The sequence below is a fragment of the Phyllostomus hastatus genome, unplaced genomic scaffold (assembly GCF_019186645.2).
Source record: "Phyllostomus hastatus isolate PE091 unplaced genomic scaffold, TTU_PhHast_1.1 phas_contig_137, whole genome shotgun sequence".
In the NCBI taxonomy this organism is placed as follows: domain Eukaryota; kingdom Metazoa; phylum Chordata; class Mammalia; order Chiroptera; family Phyllostomidae; genus Phyllostomus; species Phyllostomus hastatus.
In genome coordinates, this window is record NW_025333583.1 from 16,119,636 (window position 1) to 16,131,908 (window position 12,273).

At 40.3% G+C, this 12,273-nt stretch overlaps 1 protein-coding gene across 4 annotated transcripts in view; it reads right to left on the reverse strand.

Moving 5' to 3' along the window:
- The window catches only part of PIKFYVE (phosphoinositide kinase, FYVE-type zinc finger containing), a 75,684-nt gene that overhangs the window by 24,621 nt on the left and 38,790 nt on the right, over positions 1-12,273 (reverse strand). For all 4 annotated transcript variants that reach the window (XM_045853004.1, XM_045852983.1, XM_045852993.1 and 1 more), the window contains 7 exons: positions 11,721-11,828; positions 7,830-7,970; positions 7,047-7,173; positions 5,667-6,826; positions 3,908-4,008; positions 2,642-2,713; positions 1,614-1,785 (listed from right to left, as the gene is read on the reverse strand). In XM_045853004.1, the coding sequence (XP_045708960.1) occupies positions 1,614-1,785; positions 2,642-2,713; positions 3,908-4,008; positions 5,667-6,826; positions 7,047-7,173; positions 7,830-7,970; positions 11,721-11,828 (1,881 nt within the window). The remainder of the gene's footprint in view (positions 1-1,613; positions 1,786-2,641; positions 2,714-3,907; positions 4,009-5,666; positions 6,827-7,046; positions 7,174-7,829; positions 7,971-11,720; positions 11,829-12,273) is intronic.

Genomic DNA, 12,273 nt, shown 5'->3' on the forward strand with positions numbered 1-12,273 from the left:
GTGTATTCCCACATAAAATACTTGTACAACTTGATTTTTAATGGCTGCAGAGTACCCCATCATATAGATACATTTAACCAATCCCTACTGATGTGCACTTAAGTCATTACAAGTTTTTCTTTATTTTGATGATGCTCTAATGCACTTCCTAGTATATAAATGCTTATAACTATCCATAATGACCTTCCTGGAATAAATCAGTAAAAGTGGAAATTGTTAGGTCAAAGGACATGAACATTACACAGTCTTTGTCACTTTTTGCCACACTGTTTTCCAAAACAGGTATACTAACTTACACAGTCTCCAACAATATCCGAATACCAATTCCCCTCCTTCTTACCAATCTCAGAAAGTCTAAGTCTTTGAAATGTGATTTCACAGGAAAAAAACAGAAACACACTTCACTTGTTTTTATTTGTCCTTCTTCGGCTACTAACAAAATTTATTTGCACAAATCTACTGGCCACTTGTATTAAACTGCTTTGTCATGCCTTTTGCCCATTTTTCTATTACCACGGCTTACAGAACTTTTATGTTAAGTATATCGATGTTTGGTTATATATGCTAAAGTTTTTTTTTTTACACAGAGAAGTCTTTCATTTTGGTGAACAATCACTGTTTACCCTTTCCTTTTAATCCAAAAGGCAGAAGGTTTTGTTTTAAATTAAAGTGCCTATACCAAAGCATACAAGACATGAAGATCAATTTTACGTTACTCATTTAGTTCACCAATCTACAAAGGTCCACATATTCTACAACAAACTATTACCAGCTGTCTAACAGAAGTCCTATAAAAACAATTACAAAGAGACTGAGAATTGCGAGAACGATGTCGTGGCTGCACGTTTGCTGCTGCAGAAGGAACTAACGGAGTCTGCCCCCCAGACCACTGCCGCCCCTGCAGGTCACACTACTGCTTTCCCTGGGATTCCCGCAGCGCCTTCCAAAAGCACACTCCAAAATAAGCCAATAAAGATACCAATGAAGTTAAATTTGGCACATGCTCACTGCAAGCAATTTAGATAAAAAGTACATATTTAAAGCAAAATATTGACACCAAATACTTCCTCTGGACTTAAAAAGCACTCAGAAGAAATAAAACATGTGGGCCCTGTCTCAAGAATGTACATGAAAACCGGTAGAGATGAATTTAAACACAGCCTCATCTGTATCTCTGCAGACAGAAATGTGGACATAAGCTCAAACTTATACAAACACCCCAGCATACTGTAAATACTGTGTTACCAGTGTGTCTTCTCTCCTAGAGGACAGGAATCCTACACTGCTTTTTGTATTCCTAGGGCCTGGCCCAGTCCCTGGAACACAGCACTACAGTGTTTGCTGAATGAATAAACAAATGTAATTGAGAACTGTCAAGACATAATCTCGATATATTTTACTGGACAATTACCTATATTTTATACAATGACTGATCAATTCTAAAACAGAATCTTCAAGAAACAGACATTAAATGGAACATATAGCACTAGAGGTAAAATAAGAGCCCAATGACAAATAACACACCCCAAATAACAGACCACCCTCCCCCACAAAAAAGAATTATACAATAAAGAGATATTATATGAAACACTATAGCCACAAGGTGCATTTACCTGTTTGCAGATTCTGCACCAGGAATAGGTGAGAATTGTATGTTGATATCCAGGTACTGGAGAATCCAACTCCTTCAGGATTATCTGCACACAGCCTTGGCCATGGACGAAGCGCCGAATATGATGAACCATGGGGGTATCACAGAACATGCTAGGGCACTGATAAGAAGGCCTTTGACCAAAAAGAAAGTTCTGACATTAACCATAAACTGAGGAGCAACATGTAATGAATCCTGTCTAACCAGAATGTTAAGAAATGCAGCATCCTCTCTAGAGTAAGAATGACTGGTGGGCAGTCTGTGCAGGGTTCCACTTAAAAGTGCCATTTGCTGGGTGGCTCTGTTGGTTGGAGCATCGTCCTATACACCAAAAGGTTGCTGATTCGATGCCCAGTTGGGGCACATTTGGGAAGCAACCAATCAATGTTTCTCTCTTACACTAATGTCTCTCTCTCCCTCCCTCAGCAACCTCCAGCCCCTCTCTCTCTAACAATCAATTACGCATATCCTTGGGTGAGAATAAAAAAAAGTACTACTTGGGGCCTATAGCTAAACATCTTGTCTTCAACTACAGCACCATGACAGTTTCTACCTGTTAATAAGCACCTTCTATTTGCTGAGCATTTTGAAACATCATCTCATTTTACCTACTGAAACTCCTTACATTTCTGGAGCTTGCTCCTCTCTATAAAGGGGGCTGGTAAAGATCAAGTTACTTGCTCTTTGAAATAGAAGTATTAGGCGATAGCACTAAGGCTTAAATCTGAGATCCTATGCTTCTCTTGCCTCTCATTTAAGTCACTATAAAAACACAAATCCTTAAAAAAAAAAAAAAAATTTGAGGAATGAACTGCGTAAGACATCCCAGACTGAGTATGAAACAGACCACTTCTTTGCAGGGCACACTCTGATGTGTAGTACGAAAGTGAAGGCCACTCAGCAATATTCTAACTCATGTTTATGTTTTAGGTTGAAATCCTGGGCAGTGAAAAAACATGAGTGGGACACAAAGAGAAAACTTGTTCTTACCTGAAACAGTATCTCTCTAAAAATATTCCTAAAGTAAGATCATTCTTCCCATAGAATTCCATTGTTACAATCCTAAAGGGAGAGATCACTTCTTAGTATCGTGTCATAAGACTTACCACATGGCAAAGACATTTCGCGAAACTACACACTGATTACCTATTAGATGTGCTTATGATACAGTCTTGATGTAGAGCAATTTGTTGTTACAGAACAGGTTTTACCTCGGTGGATAAAACGAGTCTGGACTAACCACACTGGAGCATCTTAGCCACTCCCAGTCCATTAGTATCCTACGGAAGCATTCCATCAGGGTGCGTAAACTATAATATTAAATGAGTAAAACCAAGCTAAGTTAGGAAGAAGTAGGAGCTTCCTCTACAAAGCCTGAAGCCCTGTCAACATAAAATGGAGTCCTGTCTCCTGCTCTCTAGTCCGCACCGGACTGAGCCTGATGAACTGCCGCTCAAGTTCTTCCAGGAGGGCAGGTTCCTGACTTTATACCTAACTTACGCCCACAAATACTAACTTATGCCCACAAATAAGACAGCTTGGTTAGACCGCTGCTGAAACCCCATCTTAGTCAAGTCTTGACTTAAGGAGTTGACAGACTCCCAGAGAAAATTCCCGTGGGCTCCCTTAGGTCCAGTCAGCCTGCTGTAGCTACTGATACTGGAAGAATCCCCGATCTCATTGATAGAAATACATGTTTCTGGGGTTCAAAATGAAAATACGGAACACATTTTGTCATGGAAACGGTGCTCCAAAAACAGGCAGTGATGTTCCATAGCACTATTAAAGCTAAAGATAAATTATGCAGTAATAACTAGGCTATTGTGACTATCATTTCAAATAATTTAAAAAATGTGTTTCTATCAATCTGCTTAGAATTAAGTTTAGAATAAAACTTAAGGCATAAAGCTGACTATTTTTAGGAAACTGCCTAAAGGAAAACCTGCCTAAATTATACATTATCATCGAAATACTGAAAACTATCTTTTCTATCAACTTTCTCACTTTTATAATAAGAAACTCCCCTTCCAGCCTCACATTCTGTTCCCTTTCACTCAAGGTAATCTCACTTACTTCTACCCATGAGCAAACAGAAATTCACATTTAACTCACAAGTTTTAAAAGTTCTACCAACTCCTATGTGCCCGTCCTCATGCCATGAGCCTAAAAACAGATCCTAGTGGCTGAATTTCATTTGAAGTCGCTGGAATCCTGTTCTTAGGGAAAGTGCACGAGTGCAGGGGGACAAGCTCCTACCAAGGACTGACGCAGGCGCTGGGAGCGTTGCTGGACTGGGCGGAGGAGCTGCTGAAGAGCACACACAGCCTCTGGTGGTTGGCAGGGCTCAGGCAGTCCACCTGAAAGGGAAGGAGCACGTGAGCACCCTAAGTCGTAACACACTCCAGGCCCAGTGCATGCTTCCAACACCCAACCTGTCACACTCAATGTTAAAGCCTCTTCACCGTGGGGGTTTTGCTGAAGATTTCAAACTGTAAGATAACTAAATAGAAGGATCTAAATATAAGGAAGAAGAGCAGTTAGTTTTTGTGATAAAACAATCCAAAAACTTTAAGTTAAAAATACAAAGGTTTTGTCTGAAGAGCTTGCTTTCTTAAATACCACTTATTTTTATAAAACTGCATAAAATTATTTTGGAAATATATAGCTAAGTAAATATGAAACAGTCTGAACTAATGGCTAGATATAACATCAATTTGAGCATACAGACCTAAATTCTAAGACATTTGTTTTTTTGTACTTTACACCTGTTTTTGATCATTACAAAGGTAACGCCTGCTCTCCGGTGATATTCAAAGAGTACAGAGGAAGAGGAAAATGTTTAGGGAGTACATACGGCCTCTCCTCCTCTGAGGCCACCCCCCACAACTTGACAAATCTGACTGTATGGTTAAAACCCATGCATTCTTGTTGCTAGCTCACATACATATACACACACAAACCTTCATATAAATATATGCAGGTAACTGTTTTTATAAAAATGGAATACTACTACATCTATTAAAACATAACTTGTCATTTAACATTTGAAAATATACCATGGCCTCTGTTAGGTCATTAAGTAAAATCCATTAAACGCTTTTTACAGCAAACAACTAGAAATAATGCTTCAGTAAACATCTTATATATATATTCTTATAAATTATAAGCATCCTTATATAAAATGCTTACTTATAAAGGAATTGGTTAGAAAAGATAGGAATCCTAAATCCAAGGTACATACATGATCATGTAAATTAATAGGGACCTACCTATATACTTTTTATACCTTTACATAAATGTATATAAATAGAAGTTTATATAAAATTTTTACAGGTATTTTAACATACCTCACTAACCATGGCTCTTACCACTTTCCCTTTGGGCAACCTCAACAATAAAGCACAGTGTACCGTTATTACTTGGCATTTCCCAAGTACCAGCCACATTGGACATCTTTTATTTGTTTTATTAAACAACTGCATTTCCTCATCTAGAGATGCATTTGTTCATTAGTTTTACAGCCACCATTATCAATAATGTTTTCATGAATGGGTCTTCCTGAATTTGCCCCCAATTTTTGTTTAAAAAGTAAAGAGCACTTCATAGCTAAATAACAAAGAAAAGTGTCTTATGTTTAAAAAATGGATAAATCTAACATTTTTTATGAAAACACATCCATTACAATATGCTCACTCTCCCCATCGCTCCCGATGGCAGAATCGCCGACGCCCACGCCACACCCAGGTCACCTGCCAGAAGTGTCAAGCAGCTCTACACACTGCCCCTCCCCACCAGGGCTCTTCCCAGTTTATCATGAGCGCAGGCTGGAACCCTCAACACAGTTTCCTTACGTTATACTCCTACCTCATACACTTTAAAGCAACATGTAAGTCAACAGACCTACTAAGACACAAAGTGTGAAAGAAATATTTAATAAAGCTTCATGCAATTTTCTGCCATAAGGGTTTGCAACACATTCTAAATTCATACAAGCACCCAAGGCGGGCTTGCTCACCTTCGAGGACCACACGGCATCACTCGGAATCAAGCCTTTCTCTTCATCACCCTCACTTCTGCTTCCTGATTTGCCACTTGAAGTACCTGGCACATCCTTTGAATAAGCAAAAGGGTCCGAATTCTTTTGAATTCTTCCTCCTCTGGCCCGATAATCGGCCAGCATTCTACCCAAGCTCTGGCTGTCTCCCAGATGCTCAGCAATCCTAGTGCTCACGAGCTCGTGCGAGGGCAAGACTGGAATGGACTTGGCCTGAACACTTCCGTTCATGCCCTGAAGGCCGGAGAGGTCCCTGAGCAGCTGTTTCTTCCTCCTGCTCTCCATCTCCTTGAACTCTTTATTGAGAAGAGGAGACCAGTAGACCTGCTCTGCAAAATAATCTCGGGTGGAGCATCTCATCCCCTTTTCAGTTAAAAGGAAGGGCTCCCGGAACGTGATTACTGGGGAGATACAGAGGATCACGTCTTTTAATTCCTGTTTAAAGGCTGAAGAGTACGTCTTCCGTTTATCTTCTGAAGAGGTGACTTCCTCAGTGACATAGAGTCCAGTGTCATCCTGCAGAGGGTCTCGAAAGGCTCTCATCTGGCCTTTGGGGTCCTGCAGCTCGTCTGTCTGCGGCAAGGTCTCAGGCTGCTCCATGCCTAGGGCACCTTGCTGGTCGTCCCCGTGCAGCGGCAGCAGTGAGTCAGGTACCGATGGGAAGACGGCACAGGGGAGATCTGTCAGACAAGCTGCGGGGGCGTACTCTTGATGCGTCACAGGGGCAACGTCCTGAGGAGCACTTTTATTTTCCTGGTCGCCCTTCTCCAACACGAGCCTTGACTCCAGCACACTGCTGTCCTCAGAGGGCAGAAACTCCTGAGGGAAGTCGGGCTCCTGGGGAAGGGGACTCCCACTGAACGGCTCTTGTGCAGGCCCTTCGTCCTCCTCCTGCCCCTCAATCAGGGAATGAAAGGAGGGGTTTTGTGTTAATGTGGGAGGCATGGCAAACTCATCCATGAGGAAGGAGATCTCCAGCTGAGAATGATAGGCGACACAGATCATAAATATCAGGATCTCCTTCACTCGAGCCAACTCATAGTCCGAGCCTCCTCTAAGCTTGATTGTACAGCCCAGGTGCTGCGCGCAGCCTTCAAAAAACATCAGCGTTTTGGTTTGTTCTATGAATAAACAGAAAGTGAAGAATAGGTGGCCATCCAGAAGTCCACACAGAATGAATTCACTATATTAACATCTACAAGTAAAAAGAACACCATTGCCGGTTGCCATTTAACCAGTGCTAATGGGTATTTCCTACCAAGTAAACAGTGCAGTACTGATGAGGTTATTAACATCCTCAGGCCCCCGACCTCAGGAGAGTCTATGCCAAAGATCACTCACCATTAGGCAACTGAAACATCTGCATATAAAATTTGTGACAGGTGCCCAGGTGGGGTTTCGTGAGCAGCTGGTCCATCGACATCACTAGATCACCTTGGGTCATTCGACTGATTCGTTCTAAAACTTGCTAGAACACAGAAAAGCATTATATTACAAAATTACAGAAGAGTAAAATTCTTAGCAAATTTACTCTGGAAGAGTAACAGGAAAATTTTAAAATAACCTTCACAATGAATTTCCTTCATTTTATTTAATAAATATACGAGCATGACTTTTTTCTGATTCTAGACTGGTCTACAGGTAGTGGCCTAGAAATCACCATGTGCCCACTGAAATAAACCACACTCACACCGGTAACATCATCCAAAGGCATTCACTCATCACGTGCAGGCACAGGACACTGCGCGGGGCGGGGGCACTTCTGGAATGGGCCTCTGCTCTGAAGAGAGTAACTTGTCTAGGGAGAGAACATTTTCTGCTTGTACAATCCCCTAAACAATCTGAGGGGCAACAGATACTACTCAAGTTATATCTGTGACCCCTCTGGTCTTGCAGACACCTATGAGGAGTGTTACGTAATTAAGCACACTTTCTTCCAGTCTGAGACTCTCTAGCCTGAAACAGTGAAGGAGCTGCCATGCCTCCTGTCCCACTTTCAACACATACAGTGCAGCAAAGAAACAGTCAGTGATCCCCGCACACCTACCACACGTTCATATACGCTTAAAAGCTGTGATTTAAATTGATAGAAAGATAGGGGAAAAAAAAAACAGGAAAACTCACTGATTTTACATTAATGACCAAAGTAATGCCATGTTCCAGTAACATATCCTGGGCAATCCGAGACACCGTTTTCTCTACAAGAACCAATGTGGGCCGCACATCAACTATTCGCTGAACATAATTCTTCAAGAATTCTCTTTCCTAAAGAAGATAAATCAGAACTGTTATACCTGGTATGACTGAAGATGTAGACATTAAAATATCAGCACAGTTTGCCTATCAATACCAACTTCAGGTTTTCTTTGTCCATAAATAAGTCTACAAGCAAATTCATTCAAACACAACCAAGAACACTAGTCATCTTTTTCAAATTGTTGATTATGCTGAAAAGAGTTTCAGGAGAAATTCCATTCTACAATTCACTAATTATACTTTGAAGGATTTTTAATTCTTAATAATCTGTACTATAAAAGCTGGGAATCCAATCAGCTAGTTCTCAGAGTTTAAAAAAAGAACAAAAAACCCCTAATCTCACAACCACTAAAATGAAAGCGATTGCCAAGTGTTTTTGATCTCGTTCAGGATTCCCCCTTTTGCATCAGAAACTAAACAGAGTATCTACTCAAGCGTCTCCGTAAGTAGCAGATGTTTTCTCAGCTACTTCCTAATTTCAATCTTCCAACAGATCATGTCACCTAGAACAGTTTTAGTTAAAAATTAAAACATAATTCTTAATACAATTTCATGACAAAGACCCATTTTCAAAGCAAATGAATATTATAAATAATAACCAGAGTTAAAACAATACGATTCTTTAATTGTGCCATAAAACCTCTGGGCTCAGACAGAAAACAACGGGACGTGTGAGCGTGCCTGTCACTTCTCCACCTGCCCCAGGTGCTTTCTGAGCAGGCTGCACTCGTGGTCAGTGCCACCAGCAACGGACGAGCCTGTTCCCTACAGAGAACCTGCACTGTTAAGGAGTACATTTCTTCTCACCTCTCACTGTTCCACTGAGAATACACAATTTCATATTCTCCCATTCTCAACAAAAATGGAACCGATTTTATTTGTGCACTTCCGATAAAGTAAAAATAGAGTAAGTTGACTTTAGTAAAGTTCTGGCCTCTAGTACAGGAATGTCTGATACATTTCCTGTCAGTTCCAACTCCAATCACCCATGATGACTGTACGCTAGATATACATTACAGGAGGCCTGGGCCAGACTCCGCGAGGAAAGAGGATCAGGAAGCAGGCCCTCAGCACGGCACGGGGGCCGGGGCAGACCTCGAGACCCCGCAGGGCCCAGAGACTGTGTAAAGACAGGCTGGCCTCCTCCTTGCCCTTAGTTTCTCATTCTCCTCTTCCTAGCTACTTTTCAGCTTTTTTGATTATTTGGTTTTTCCACACTGAGTAGGCAAAAAAAAAAAAAAAAGGAAGGAAAAGGGAGAAAAAACTCAAATCAGTTGACACCTTCTATCAATTCAAACTTAAAACTTTAATAGGACAGGAGTTAAATGTATTATAAACTATGTTTTAAAGCATAGCTGAATATGACACTAGGTTATATGGATCAAGTAATTTTTTTTTAATGGTGAAACTTAATTCGTATTTACAGGACACTGCAAGAGATGAAATTCGACATAGAAATAAGAAACCCATTGAGAGGAGACGCTTCAATATAGTATGTACAGTTTCAAGCTGTTCAAATATAGTTTCGCTGTAACAAGTACCACATTAAATAAACCACATTTAAAAAGAGTTCTTAGTAGAGAAACAGTAAGATATACCAAGCATAGTACATAACAAACAACATTTTATGCATCAGCTGTACAATCTAAAAGTTAAAGGTCCCAGGAGGGCCGCCCTGAACTTGGAACGTAGAGCCATCAGAGGTAGTTTCTGGCACAACATTTTGATCTTCCTCTTCCTCTAGAGAGAAATGTTTCTTAAGACATATTTGCTCAGAGCCTACTTCTCTAACATATAAGGACTTTAGTCTGTTAACCGGGCTACAAGAATTGAGTTAAAATAAAGTAGATAAATTTAAGTATAATTTGTTTACCAGTAAGTATTTGTGGGTTTCAATTACCTAGTTCATCAATTTTAAGACATGCAATTTTACACATGCTAACATCTCTGCAATCAAGATGTGTCTCAGGACCAATGTGGTTGTGATCTAATCCTGTAAAAGTCTTCTGCTGACACCTTTGGTAAAATCAAGAAAACCAGCATCAAAGTATCTTAGATTCCACGAACAATAACTGGGTTTCCCCGTCTTATTTCAGTTGTCCACTGAAAAGTCATAGTAAATCAGAGTTAGAAGGGATGGTATAAATCTCGTCAAAACCTCTCATGTTCACTATTACATTGCGGAATTTTAAAGAGGAAACAGCCCCAGGTAACTGAGTTCATCAAGCCACCAGCAGAGTTTCATAAGCCCTGGGGCCCTTCACCACAGCTCAGTTTCTTTTGGGTTGGTGGGGGAGGGGATCAATAGATTTAATACAAAAGTGACTGTTCCTTCCCCTCTCAGAAAAATGTGCCCATCACCTATGAATGTTCAAGTACCGTATTTTTAGGACTATAAGACACACCACCCTGGCTGGCATAGCTCAGCGGATTGAGCGCAGGCTGGGAACCAAAGTGTCGCAGGTTCGATTCCCAGTCAGGGTACATGCCTGTGTTGTAGGCCATGACCCCCAGCAACCGCACATTGATGTTTCTCTCTCTCTTTCTCTCTCCCTTCCCTCTCTAAAAATAAATAAATAAAATCTTAAAAAAAAAAAAGACACACCAGACCATAACATGCACCTAAGTTTTAGAGGAGGAAAGTGGGAAAAAATTTTTGAAGCAAAAAATGTGGTAAAATATTAAATAACCTGTGACCCCACTCCACGGCCGCCACCCCCCACAACAGTGAACCGGGTACGCTACATTTGGACTATAAGATGCACCCCTTTTCCTCCCAAATTGGGGAGTGCATCTTATAGTCTGAAAAATATGGTAATGCTTTTCCTAAATGTTTCTGGGTCTGAATATAGTGCTCCTGCTGTAATATGATACACACATTCCTGAAAGCCTCCCATTTTTGAGCAACCACAAATTAAAATTAGGATCATTTATGGGATAAGAGGGGTTGGAACAGAAAACCTATGCAACTTCACACACAGAGCACTAACAGAAATAATAATCGGGGCTTGAGAGAGATCTTGGGCAGCCCAGACAGGCAGCTCAGTGGAGCTGGAGGCTGCCTTTAGGGAAATTTAAAATGTGCAACAGCAACTGCAACAGTGCAATTGAAAGGGAAGCTCTGAGCAGCAGAGCCACTGACAGCCACCTCTCAGGGGAGAGAGCCCTTCGCGCGGGCAATCACTTTTCATTTCTTAAACCGGAGCCAAAGAAGTTTCTGCCCATGTAGCCACACACAGAGCTTAGGGTTATCATCCGCCTATAACTATCCTGGGCCTCCATACCCATGCAAAACTACACAGAAACCATCACAACTTCCATCTGACATTATTCCCATTTACCAACTGCATATAAAACTAACTGATGTTCTAGAAACGTGTATGAATAGAAAAGATGGCATTCAAACTGGGTATTACCACTGGAAACCTGGTAAGTTACAGAACTGCTTAAAGTAGGTCAATGACCCAAGTGAGAAGAGAAACCAGGAACTGGACTTTCACTTTTTTCCCAATATATTCCCCAAAAGTCCCGTGTTCCCTCTAACACTTTCAACTCTGAAAATAAGAAGGGACAGAGGTTTTTGTAACATTCAAAAGTGTAATATGTGAAAGTGTCTTTCATAATAACTTTTTTGAACAAAACAAGAGCAATCAAGTTTCTCTGCCTGTCAAATTTCATCAGCTGGAATGTGTTACACAGTTTGCAAGCATCATGGTGCACAAATTCCTTCTACATTATTTTCTGTTCAGAAGTTCTCACCTGCAGCACAATAGGATCAATGCAAGTAAATTTAGTTTCTTCTCTGTAGAGATACTCAATGGAACACTTCAACAGAAGAATTTTGGGGTTTTTAATACAAGAATTCATCTACAAAAACATAAACAAGTCAGTTAAAGCTTTTAAAGTTTGTACTTGATAGACGTTTAATCATAACTTTAGGTTGATACTGTTCTTAATTCCTCTTAAACAGATTATCTCATATATTTGTATTGAAACACCCTCATTTAGTTATTTTGTGGTATTCATTTATATTTTTTCAAAGCAAATAAATTAGTTCAAAGCAATGTAACATTCTTCAAAAACTGTTTCATTAATGCTGTTTTGATCTACTTCTTTGTAATCTTAACTATTTTTTCATTTTATTTCTAATACTGCAATAAGACCTACCAATGGGGAAGAGCTACCCAGGGTGAAGAGCAGCTGTAAGACCATAATTTAACCTTTCAAAAATTCAAGAAGTATAGAGGAGAAAGAAATGAATTAAAATGCCTCCTGAATATATTTCTAAGAGAATAAATTTCCAAGTAGTCAT